Source organism: Diadema setosum, chromosome 17, assembly GCF_964275005.1.
Source record: "Diadema setosum chromosome 17, eeDiaSeto1, whole genome shotgun sequence".
NCBI lineage: Eukaryota > Metazoa > Echinodermata > Echinoidea > Diadematoida > Diadematidae > Diadema > Diadema setosum.
This window is the reverse complement of record NC_092701.1, coordinates 21139305-21152072: the sequence shown is the minus strand read 5'-3', so window position 1 is coordinate 21152072 and position 12768 is coordinate 21139305. Positions and strand designations below refer to the sequence as shown.

The window sequence follows — 12768 nt, the reverse complement described above, 5'->3', positions numbered from 1 at the left end:
CCAGAGAACACGTGCCTTTCGGTCAAACGTGAGTATTGGCGTAGATGAATATCATGTAGAGTTGATAAAAGTTTATATAAGTTTTCCCTTTCTTTCTCTTTCTTTCTCACTCTCCCTCCCTATTGCAGAGGTAACAGCTTTCTTTATTTCGAGAAAAGACAACACACTAGTTAGATCATTTGCTGCAGGATGCGTAACACATTTAAAGGATTCTTTTTGATCGTTCATAATTCATAGTACTAAAAGGATTAACAATTTTGCAAGACATCTGCTGATTGCGTGAGTGATTTTAGTCCAGTTGCTACCTTAACCCCAAGGTTCATGATAAAAACGAGCCGAATAACATTAATGACATAATATTATTTTCAAAATTATGCAGAATAAAAAAGTATAGAAATTAATCATGGCCTTTTGAAAGATATTGCTCGTTGTTCATGATATTTCATGAACTTCTTGTTCATAACGTGAATACGTAATTCAAAACGTGAAATGTTTTAGTAATCTATCCTGGACAGGGTTCTGTGATCAGTTGTAACTGACAAAAGAAATTCGCCCAATGTAGAATCATGATCGACAAAAATTTAAAGATCTCTTGCCTCCAGGCACTGGTATTCTTCACCAACAATAGTGTATTATGCAATGACAGACTTGCCTTGGGGAGTTCTTAGAGGAGCCCCTTGGGCAGCGTCCCGATGTCGTAGAGTTGGTTCAGCGTCTGGGCTAGCTCTGTGACCTTGTCGATGATCTGTTGCCTGTCCCTCGGCACCAGTCGCTGCCCGCACCGCTGGAGGAACTTGTCCGGATGCCAGATGAGCTGCTGGGCCTTGATGAATCGGCGGAGCTCTTGCTTGTTGGTCACGTCAACATCGCAGAGGAGCACCTTGATCATGCTCTCCACCTTGCCGGAGCTGCAAGGCCAGGGGATGTCCCGGTAGCGCAGGAGGTCGTTGGCCATTTCGTGGAAGACCTTCTCGCATTGCTTCATGTAGGAGTGCTTCTGCTTGAGGGTCTTCTGTCTCTCCCGCTCCAGACGTCGTACCTTCTGCCGCTGCATCTGGATCTCCTGCTTCCTCCATTGCGATTCCTGCTTGTCCTCCGGGCGAACGTACTCCCGATGGAGGCGGATGTTATGCACCTTGGGGCTCTGCGGCTGGTACTTCTTCTCCTCCTCCTGGTGCTTCCTGCGGAACTCCTGGGCGATCCGACTGGCCCAGGCGTCGAATGAGTCGCAGTTTTCGTCGGCATAATCTGTGTTGAAATATAAGCATTTCCAAGATGAGGGATGCGTGGAATAGACATCTCGTGGTAAACGAAAATAAGGTTGGCTAACATTTCATTAAAAGATTGAAGGTGATGCATCGAACCTACAGGCTCGTTTTCGATATCTTTATGTGTTTGTTTAGGCAAAAATTTGTTACTGGCTTCACAATCAATACACGTGTATGGCGCAGCAGCCAAATGAAACGAATAAGAAATTAAACCAAAACAATGCAGGGACCACGAAAGGTTGTTTATTTGTTTGTTTGTTTGTTCGTTTTCAGAATGGGGTCTGCGGGCGGAAGGCGGGTCAAGGGTCAATGGTATCCCCCTCTCCCCTCCCCCCTCCCCATACACACACACACACACGGAAACCATGCAAGGACGGAACGTTCGAAAAGTAATGGGTGATGTGATTTCTTTTTCCGATTTCCAATTTCTTTTTCCAGGGTCCCTGCGATGAAGTAACATTAGATTTTAAACAAGGTATAAGCTGATACATGTACTTTTTGAACAATCAAATAATGTTGTCAGAAGCAATTAGCAACACCGCCCATCTACACAAAGGACAACGCTGAAATGGGACACACTGGTAAACTACACTGCCTTTAAAGGGATGGTACAGTATTGGTGGAGATGAGAATTGGGCTTTAAACTTTTTGCGAGATACCAAGAAAATCAAAGCTTGTTTATATGAAAATCGGGTTTGGAATGACAGAAACATCCAAAAAACAAAGTAAAACAAAGCGATTTCTTTTTAAAATCAAAATCGCTCTTTTTTGGATATCTCAGCCATTTCAAAACCAAATTTCATCAAATAAACGTTGAATTCCTCATAGAATTACATGCTCTTTCATAATATGTCATAAGAGGTTTCTCATTATCTCACCAAAAAAAAAAAAAATGTTAGAAACCTGAAATTAGGTCTCAACCAAAACTGTACGATCCCTTTAATCGTTGGGGAATAAAGTTTCTCAGGAGTGCTACAGCAGCGGAGATGATGAGGGGAAAACACTACTGATGTTAAGTGCTTTTAATTTAATAATTCACGGGTTTGCATTCAGAAGTGCTAAAATTCATTGTGCTCTGTATGATTTTGCATATTTGTGACATCTCTGACGGAAAAAATGGTGATGGTGAATTACAAACTCATACCAGCACAGTTACCTTCTCAAATGCTTCCTGCATTGTCACTGCGCATTAATATTATTATTATTATTATCATCATCATCATCACCAACAACAACAAATCTCCCAAATATTTGAAGACTCCTAGGTGGTACCCAAGCACGAGACCTATAGTAGACAAGAGACGATGTTTCTTTTCAGTCACGATTCAACAAGACGCAAGTGACGTATCCTCAAAGAAGGGGGAAATCCCTTTAACTCTGGCGGTATACAACAACTAATTACTGAACGAGGCAAACTTCGACGGGGGGTCTGTAAGTGATCACATCATAATTAAGATGTTATCGCAATTGCCCCCGAGGAAGTGTAGATGGTGTACTTAATTCACGTTGAGTCAAATTACGTGCCCGTTGGGCCAGGTCATGGAGCAAATCAAGTCAATCGCCACGGCAGAACTTCTTCTTCCTTTTTTTCTTTTTTGTTGTTGTTGTGAGTTTTGAACGGGATACTTGTGTGCTTATAAATTTTGTGAAGACAACTTCATTACTCAACATTATTCCGTCAAATCCTTTGCGTTTGTGTGAACATTACTAAGAAAATTTGTTCCCATTTTGCATCAATAGGTTTTATGGGCACACGCTCGTAATAACGTAACAATCACCTCCGTTGTGCGCAGAAAAGACGCGTTAGAAGAGTTATTTATCTATGGTGTACAGGGATTAAGCAAAGCACAAACAACACAAACAAAGAAGAGAAGGGACCTTGCAAAACATTTTTGAAATCTAATCCATTCCTAATAGTTTGGAGAAGGTCCCAGTCTATCGACTTCGACAGTAAACAGACACGTGACCAATGATACAGGGGTGCGATCACATATAGGGTGATAAATTAGCATTTTTTTTTTCAATTTATCGCGTTCATTTGACCTAGACTGACTCAGTGTGACCTACAGTATATAACATTTTGTGTAACTATTCAAAACGAATAAGCTAAAAGTAGTCATCAGCTTTGTCATACTTGAAGTGACTATCCGATCTAGTCTTTACTTTTAGACCGACACCTTTCTAACCCTATCACTCACTAGGTTTCTCGACTATGGTCAATACCTTGATGCTCTAGCTGTACAACACAAAATCTTTACAAACTTGGCCACAGAAAAGAAATACTGATTTTGATTCCTAAAAAAATAAAGAAGAGAAATTAAGCCGCCGTCCACAAGGAAGCGACACTTTATTCCATCTGATTATTGAATGGGTGTGTCTGTCTGGCTTCTGTATGCCTTGCTTGACCATTCCCATAATACGCAAACCGCACGATATATCAGTCGTGGGGACCCACGGTCGAAACACTCGAACGAGCTTGAAGGGAGGGGTCAATTGTCACCTCCATCGAAGATAGGATGAGTCGATTACTGTCCTTTCCTGCTACTCAAGGCCAAACACAGCGCGGAACATAATATACAGCAGATCCTATATCGGCGTCATCTAACATGGGGTCACTCAATCTGCTTCAGGCGAAAAAATGAATACACCCGAATATCACTTGCAAACCTAACATAAGCATCGGCTTTATCAGTCATACTACATAATTGCCGGAGAACACACTAATCTTCCACCTTGAAGCTCCTTGTTTCCAAAGGCCTGAACTTGCCTCAACAATGATACCAATTAAACAGTGCCCAGGATGATGCTTATAATTATGTTATACACTTTAATCTTTTTTTGTGTGTGTCAGGGATTTTGACCTGGGTGCACATCACTATGGAGGTTTCCGTTCCAATCAACGCTCAAAGCATACATACAGTAAAGTACAAAGAGTTAACAAAGAGCGTAACAATAGATTCCTGTTACCCTCGAAACAGGAATGTAGGCTTACTGTTATTTATCATAATGAGCTTGTATTTAAAGGAGAATGTTGGTTAAAGCGCGCCTTTCCCGACAAAATTGACATCTACACGCGATTTCAATGAAAAACATTTCACCGGATCACATTAGAACCCCCCCCCCCCATGCACCCCACACACAATACACCTGTTTTGACCAAGGGAAACGTTTCACTGGTTAACCTCCTCGATCTACCGAGACATTCACACACATACAGGACGAGGCGTGTATCCCGAAAGGGAGTCTGCGGTAATCAAAAGAACAACATCCACGACAAAACATAATTAGCAGGTGGAATCCACATCCGCTTATGTCATTCTTGGCATATCATCGTTAACCAGACTAATGATGTCCCTCTCATTATATGAGGATATTGCAACATTTTTTGCATACTTTAATTTTCTGAGCAGCATTCCATGCATGACATTATCTCGCTCAAAATCTTATTCTACATTAAAACTTGTTACGTAAGTACGTGGATGCGGCTGGGAAGTCACTGTTGACACGTGACAAGATCATTGAGAAACCACGTGACACAAATCCAAACACCCCCCCCCCCCATACACACACACAAACACACCAGCATATACGCATAATGTTATAATATTTGTGTATTGCACGTACTTTGCAAGTTCATACTGACTATGGAGCATATTATTGATACGTTTCTCCCGCTGCCACGTTCTTTTGATCATCAGATGATGTTGATATACGAACTGATTTTTTCCCCTGATATCTATTTGTTTCTATTCATTAATCGAGGGAGAGCTTAAAGAGGAAATCCACCTTGAAATAGATAGACTTCAAAAGAAAGAGGAAAATATTCCCGAAAGATCAATAGATATTTATATAATATATATATATACATATATATATATATATATATATATATATATATATATATATATATATATATATATACATATATATATATGTTTGTGTGTGTGTGTGTATATATATATGCATATATACGGCTGTAATATAAGATATTTATCATTTTTGTATACGAAATGAATGAGAAATTATGAGAGCATGACATCGTCAACTTGCGGATTTGAAAATTCGTAAGTACTGGGCAAGAAATGCTCACCGAAAAAATAGAAATTTCAAAATGTCATATCTTCCTTACTTCTTATCGGATTTTTGTCATTTTTGTATCGTTCTGTAGAGAATATTTTTCTCTTTCTTTTGAGTTTAATCTATTTTTAGGGGGATTTCCTCTTTAAGCTATTGCATTTTTCACAGCGACGATGAGATAGAATTAAGCAGATGAAGCCAGGAAATAATTTTATCCCTCTGCATTCAGATTTTGATTCGGATCCAGCTTGAACTCATAACAACTCAATCGTTTACGTTCACCTGCCACGTCCTGTATTAGTACTTTGCCCCAGTTTCGACACATTTATATAGGTCATTGATTATCGGAGCCAATCAACCGAAGGAAATATGAAAATTGACGCGTTCAGGAAAATTGCAGAGTGAATTTCGCAAAGTTGGACGTTATGAAATTTCCTTGTTTACATCCAATCAAAGAAAATTCTTCAGAAGGACACAGTTACTACCAACCCGAAAGGGAAAAGAAAATTTGTTCCTCTTTCTTTTTTTTCTTTCTCTCTCTTCTTACACACACATTACACACACACACACACACACACACACACACACACACACACACACACACACCTCTCCACAAACAGACTACCCCCCTCCCCCATTTCCCACCGTCTGTTGTCTTTTCAACTGACATGTTGAACGCGTTTTGTTTGTTCGAGTTCGTTCTGGTTTGTTCTATTTCTCAGCCTGCGTGCGTTCCTGACACTCCTTAATATCGATCTAAACAATATGTAACACAACGAATTAAGTTCGATCAAGACTATTTGTAACAAGGCTACTGATAAATCATTCAAGCACTGAATGAAACATCCAGCACATAAGAACTGCTATTGTCCTACAGGTATTACAGGTCAGGTACAATAGAGCCGATGATAATTGATTTTAAAAGGATTTTAAAGGGATGGTATAGTATTGGTAATGAATAACATTTATAATGAATAACATTTATATAGCGCTTAATACTGATGTTTCTAAGCGCATTGATTCGGAAAAAAAAAAGAAGAAGTATGACATTAAAATAAAATACAGCATTATGTAAATATACAAATTATGATATAACATGCAACAGCAAAACAGCATAATTAAAGTTGAGTAAACAGATAAGTTTTCAACGATGACTTGAACTTATCAACGTTATCAGCATTACGAATATGGAGAGGAAGTTTATTCCAGAGAGACGGGGAAATAACAGAAAAAGCCCTATCACCATAGCGGGTGCAGGTGCGGGGACCATGTGATAGTTGGAGAGTGGAGGAAGAACGAAGAGAACGGGTTGAAGTGGAGGAGCGGAAAGAAATTAAGTCTTTGAGGTAAGATGGAGCAAGATTATTACATATCTTGTAAACGATAAGGAGGATTTTGAAGGTGATACGTTGATGTATGGGGAGCCAGTGGAGGGATTGGAGAACAGGAGTAATGTGGTCAGATCTTTTTGTAAGGGTTACAAGCCTAGCAGCTGTGTTTTGAATTCTTTGAAGTGGTGCAATACTAGAAGCAGGGAGACCAACAAGAAGGGAATTGCAGTAGTCAAGGTGGGAAGAAACAAATGCGTGGATGAGACGTTCAGTGGAAGACTGATCCAATAACTTACGGATTTTACCAATTTTACAGATACCCCAAGCAGCAGAACGACATGAGTTCTTAATGTGTTGTTGAAAATTCAGGTGCTTATCTACAATAACTCCGAGATCTCTGACGGACTGAGAGGTGGGTATAGTACTGTCTTCGAGGGAAAATTCTGTGAGAGAACCACCTCGCCTAAACTGAGAATGAACATATAAAAATTCTGATTTAACACAATTCAATTTCAAATAATTATCACATGACCATTGCTTAATATCCTCAACACATCTACTGAGTTTGCAGAGTGCTTCGACTTGAGTATTTGGTTGTATGATTATATAAATTTGAGTATCGTCGGCATACATAACATGTAGAATATCTTCATGAGAGTTGATTACAGAAGACAGAGGGGCTGTGTATAGAATAAATAGTAAAGGACCAACCACAGACCCCTGGGGGACACCATGTCTGTGAGGGAATGACTGAGAAAGTGCACCGTTAACGTTTACCATCTGGTGGCGGTCATGTAAGTAAGATGAAATCCATCTCAAGACTGTTCCCGTAAGACCAAAGTTGGACTCTAATCTGTTCAGAAGAATCACATGATTGATAGTGTCAAACGCAGCAGAATAATCTAAAAGCAGGAGAGCAGCTTCGTGGCCTTTGTCTACTGCTAAGAGGAGGTCATTGAGTACCTTCAATAAGGCGGTTTCTGTGGAATGAAAGTGCCTATAGGCAGACTGACTAGTAGGAAACAACTGGTGTTCATCGAGGTGATCTCTGAGTTGGCGAGCCACCACTTTCTCGAGAACTTTACCAACAAAAGACAAATTAGCAATGGGGCGGAAATTGTTCAAATCATTATGGTCTAAACTTGGTTTCTTCAAAAGGGGCAATATGTGAGACCTTTTGAAGTGCTCAGGAACTACGCCAGATGACAATGAGAGGTTCAGAATATGAGTTATTGCAGGAAGAAATTCATCTAGACACTCTTTTAGTAGCCATGTGGGAAGAGGATCTAGAGAACATGACTTGGACGGAAGAGAATTAATGAGACGTTTCACTTGTGACTCAGTGATTAAAGCAAACTCTGAAAATACACACTCGGTGTTTACATCTATGTGAGAGGAATTTGAGAAAGAGATTTCAGGAGACACTGGGAATGAAGAAGCAATGGTGCTAATCTTGTTGTCGAAAAACTCAGCGAACCGATTGGCCAGTACAAGATTTGAAGTATGGTCAGGAAGAACAGAATCCGGATGTGCAATTGTGAGTTTTTTGATGATGTTGAAAAGTTGTTTGGTGTCTGCGGCAGCAATCTCCTGTCTTAGGTGCCTTGACTTAGCGTCGGCAAGGCGGTTGTAGTAGGACTCACACTCTTGCCGATACAGCTCTCTGTCAATGCAAAGACCAGACTTGATCATACGGCGCTCTGCGCGGCGTCTGCGCCTCTTAGCCTCCTTCACTTCTGCCGTGTACCAAGGATTATTCGGCCGCACTGTTACTGATCTAGTCTTGAGTGGAGCGTACTTGTCAAGCAGTCTTGTTACATGAGAGTTGAGCTGCAGGACAGCCTCGGAGGGACACGCTGGCTCTCTGACCTGGGAAAGTGATGCTGCAATGTCGTATTTAAAGGAGCAGAGGTCCATAGACCGTAGATTTCTGGAGGTGATCTGCTTCCTAGGGTTCGCCGGGCCTTTGAGGTTGAGGGTGGTGATGACGGCGGAGTGGTCAGAGGGCAGAGATGTAACAAGATTCACATTCGATACAATATTGTCGACTTTTCTGCTAAGAACTAGGTCAAGCGTATGTCCGGCTTTATGAGTTGCCCCTGTAACATGCTGTTGAAATCCTAAAGAGTCGATGGTGCTTAAAAAAGACACAGCCAAATTATCCGAGCAATCATCAACATGTATGTTGAAATCCCCGAGCAGGATGGAACGATGGTCATCGATTGCCACTGGTTCCAGAAGTGGGGATGAGCATTGAGTTTTTACTTTTTGCAAGTTACTGAGAAACCACTTAATGTTACAGAGGATACCATTCTAAGAGGAATTCAACGTTTATTTGATGAAAATCGGTTTTGGAATGGCTGGAACATCCAAAAACAAAGTAAAACAAAGTTATCGTAATAAAAGGTGGATCCCACCTTTTATTACATATCTCTTTATTTTGGATATCTCAGCCATTTCATAACAATTTTTCATCAAAGAAATATTGAATTCCTCTTGAAATTACACATTCTTTCATATTTCATAAGAGGCTTCCCATTATCTCATCCATAAATATTAGAAACCTGAAGTTAGATCTCAGTCAGAACTATACGATCCCTTTAATAATCGCCGGCAATGTCGCACACTCTTTGACTTCTCCCTCTCAAGATTAATTGTTTCAGAATTACCGTTGCTGAAGAATGAAACGAATATTGTTATACCTTCGGGTCTGTAATGGTTATTACGGCACTAGAGGGAGCGGCATTAACGTATAGGGTGCATTTTGTTGAGCGACAAACTTGGCATTCAGTTAAGTCTGTTAGTCCCATCCAGGGGGAAGATTGGCATTTGTGGCTAAAGTGGCACGCCACGTTGCATTACGCTAACAGGTCAAGAGTTGGAACCGCGGGAGTGAATATGCGTCAAGCGCTTGATGTGGTGACAACATCCAGACGTTCACCTGAATGTGTAGTCATCTCGAAGTAATTATAAGACAACTGTATCAACGCCTAGACTTCTGTTTCGCAAAGAACTTAAAACGTTATAGGGATGGTATAGTTTTGGCTGAGATGGGGATTCAGGTTTTAACTTTTTGCAAGATACTTTAGAAACCACTTTATTAAATGATACAGGGCATACAATTCCGCAAGGAATTCAAAGTTTACTTTATCAAAATCAGTTTTGAAATGGTTGAGTTATCCAAAAACAAAGTAAAACAAGGTGATCCCAGTAAAAGGTGGGCCTCACCTTTTATTAGGATTGATTTATATTTGGATATCTCAGCCATTTCAAAACCAATTTTTATCAAATAAACTTTGAATCCCTCTTATATATGCTCTTTCATATTTCATAACAGGTTTCTAATTTTCTCTAAAAATTATTAACAAAAATCATATTTGGCAACCTGTAGCCCTCTCTCAACCGAAACTGTACCATCCCTTTAAAGGGATGGTATAGTTTTTGGATGAGAGGGGGATTCAGGTTTTAACTTTTTGTGAGATAATACTTGGAAACAACTTATATGAAATTTGAAAGACCATACAATTCTAAGAGCAATCCATAGTTTATTTGATTAAAATTCATGTTGATATGGCTGAAGTATCGAAACACAAAGAGGTCCTAATGAAAAGGTGGGACCCATCTTTTATTAGAACCACTTTGCTTTACTTTGTTTTTAGATATCTTAGCCATTTCAAAACTGATTTTCATCAAATAAACTTTGAATTCCTTTTAGAATGGTATGCTCTTGAATATTAAGTGGTTCCTAATTATCTTGCAAAAAAAAAGTTAAAATCTGAATCCCCTTCTCAACCAAAACTATACCATCCCTTTAAGCCTTTGAAAAGAGCGTCATGAACTTGAATGTGTATATGTGACCATGCTAACCGAGACCATTATCAGTGAGTTGCGCTGACGTTATGGACCACCAATTGACATTATATTCTAGAGAATCTGTGAAATATGGATGACACAACTGAGACTTTCGAAGGATGGGAGTCGCCCAAACGTGGCATATAATATGTGCGTCACGCATATTTCTTGTGGTACTAATGCAAAGTTCGGTTTTCGGAGTCAATTTATGGCAACTGTTTGAATCGAGATATCCCTTACATTTTACAACTTAAATATTATGTTCGACAACATGCCATGTGTCAGTGAGAATAATGATCTACTATATGTTGTAGGTTCTTTCACGTCCCATCATTTCATTGCACTTGGCTCTTATATTATGATAATGATTACGAGACGACAAACACTTGAAACAAATATAATACAAATGTTGGGAAATCAACGAAAGGCACTTACATACAAACTGTAATACCAAATATTGCTGCTGAATATGGGCTATCCAGCCATCTTCTCAGATGGAAATGAAACAAACAAACAAACAAACAAAACAATCAAATTGACACACTTGTTACACCTGCAGAACCTTCACGTCAATTTTGTTTTTACAGAATTGTACCTGAACAGAACTAGGGCATATAATGATTTTAGATTCCCCATGTATTCCCCATGTAATACATGTAATATTTGTAATCAGAGTGTTACCACTTTTGTCGCTTACTTTTTCGACATCAGTTCGTTTTTGTTTTGTTTGTTATAGATGTAATAACTTCTGCTGCAACAAAAACGCAAACACGTAGGCCTACACGGGGATAGTACATCAAGAAGCATCATTTAAAAGACACCACTTTTTAAACTAGCATTGTTTGACCCTCCTCCTCTCGTCGCATGTGAAATACTATTCGTGCTCTTTATGGTAACAATGATACTAGCCCGCATGTAATATCAAGGGTCACTTTTGACAATGTGGCTATATTACGATTCGTTTATTCAAAGGTTTGTTTTTCAGGTTCGTAAATCCGAAAACGAAATAAAGTTCGTACTTTCGATGGTTCGTTAGTAAGTATCCCTCCCCCTTCATTCTCGGATTAACGAACCTTATTTCATCCTTTGAGTAACGAACCTTTGGGATAACAAACCTTCGGAATAGCGACCATCATCCGAAAGTACAGCCCTTTGTCTAGGTTAGCCTCTTTGATATTGTCACTGCTCTAACAGAGGGCCGTAGCTTTATCATCACCTCAATTATCATTGGTTATATAGCGTTTCTAGGTACCCATACAAACAATTGAATAGAGCGGGACATGATGGGTAAAAACAGATTGTCCAAGGACATTTGCGCGGACACTAGGGCGGGATTCGAACTCGGAACCTCCGATCGGCAGTCAAGAGTCTATCCACCAGTCCCTGCAGTGCCCCAACCTGACTGCTACGACAGCTACTCTTGAAAGAAAGAAAAAAAAAAAAGAAGCGTTTTGTTTGAATTAAGGTCATGTATGAAGTGCCAGTATATCGTGTTGCTGCGAGAGAAGGAGAACTATAGGCATTGTCGTATGACTAATCGCACCAGCCATAACAATCATCACCATGTCCTCAGCTCTCCCGTGGTTTCCCCAACCCTGGAAATTAAGTAGGTACCTGTCAAAGTCAGGGCGTGACGTCAGAAAGCCAAACCCACAGGGAGTGCTCCTTAAACCTGCACGTACATGGTGGCAACACGATTATTTTGCACTTGTACGAAGCACACCTTGTCTTTAGTCCTTTCTGGATAAAGATTGTATTTTTATGATCAACACATGTTGCTCTCATGCGGCACAGTTTGAACGACTGGTGAAAAGACGTTACCCATTGAGCATAATCTTATGACGTATGACTCAGCGTATAAAGAATTTGACTTCCTGAACCCTCATTAACATGAAAATCAGCTAATCAGATTGGACTATTTAGACTAGTTATTTGCTAATGCAACAGTCTTAATTTCTTCACTTAATTTCTTCACTTAAACTTTTCATAAAGTTATTATGTACATATAAACATGTGTATGTTTGTGTAAGGATTTTTGTATTTCATAACTCACTTCTTCTACTGCGCCTTGAGCACGTTAGCTATGTGGAATTGGCGCATTAAAAGTATCCTGTATTATTATTAGTATATTATTATTATTATCTACAGAGACGTCGCCAAAGGCTTATGATACTGTTGTGCAAGGACGGTTGCAGCATTAAAACTATCTTAAGGGCTTAACGCAAAGTTAGCTTGCTATG

The 12768-nt window shown here is 39.7% G+C and overlaps 1 protein-coding gene across 1 annotated transcript in view; it reads right to left on the bottom strand.

Moving 5' to 3' along the window:
- Positions 1-664: 664 nt before the first annotated feature.
- LOC140241058 (NF-kappa-B inhibitor-like protein 1) overlaps positions 665-12768 on the bottom strand; it is a 30285-nt gene continuing 18181 nt past the window's right edge. The window contains exon 4 of the mRNA XM_072320829.1: positions 665-1248. Coding sequence (XP_072176930.1) covers positions 665-1248 — 584 coding nt within the window. The remainder of the gene's footprint in view (positions 1249-12768) is intronic.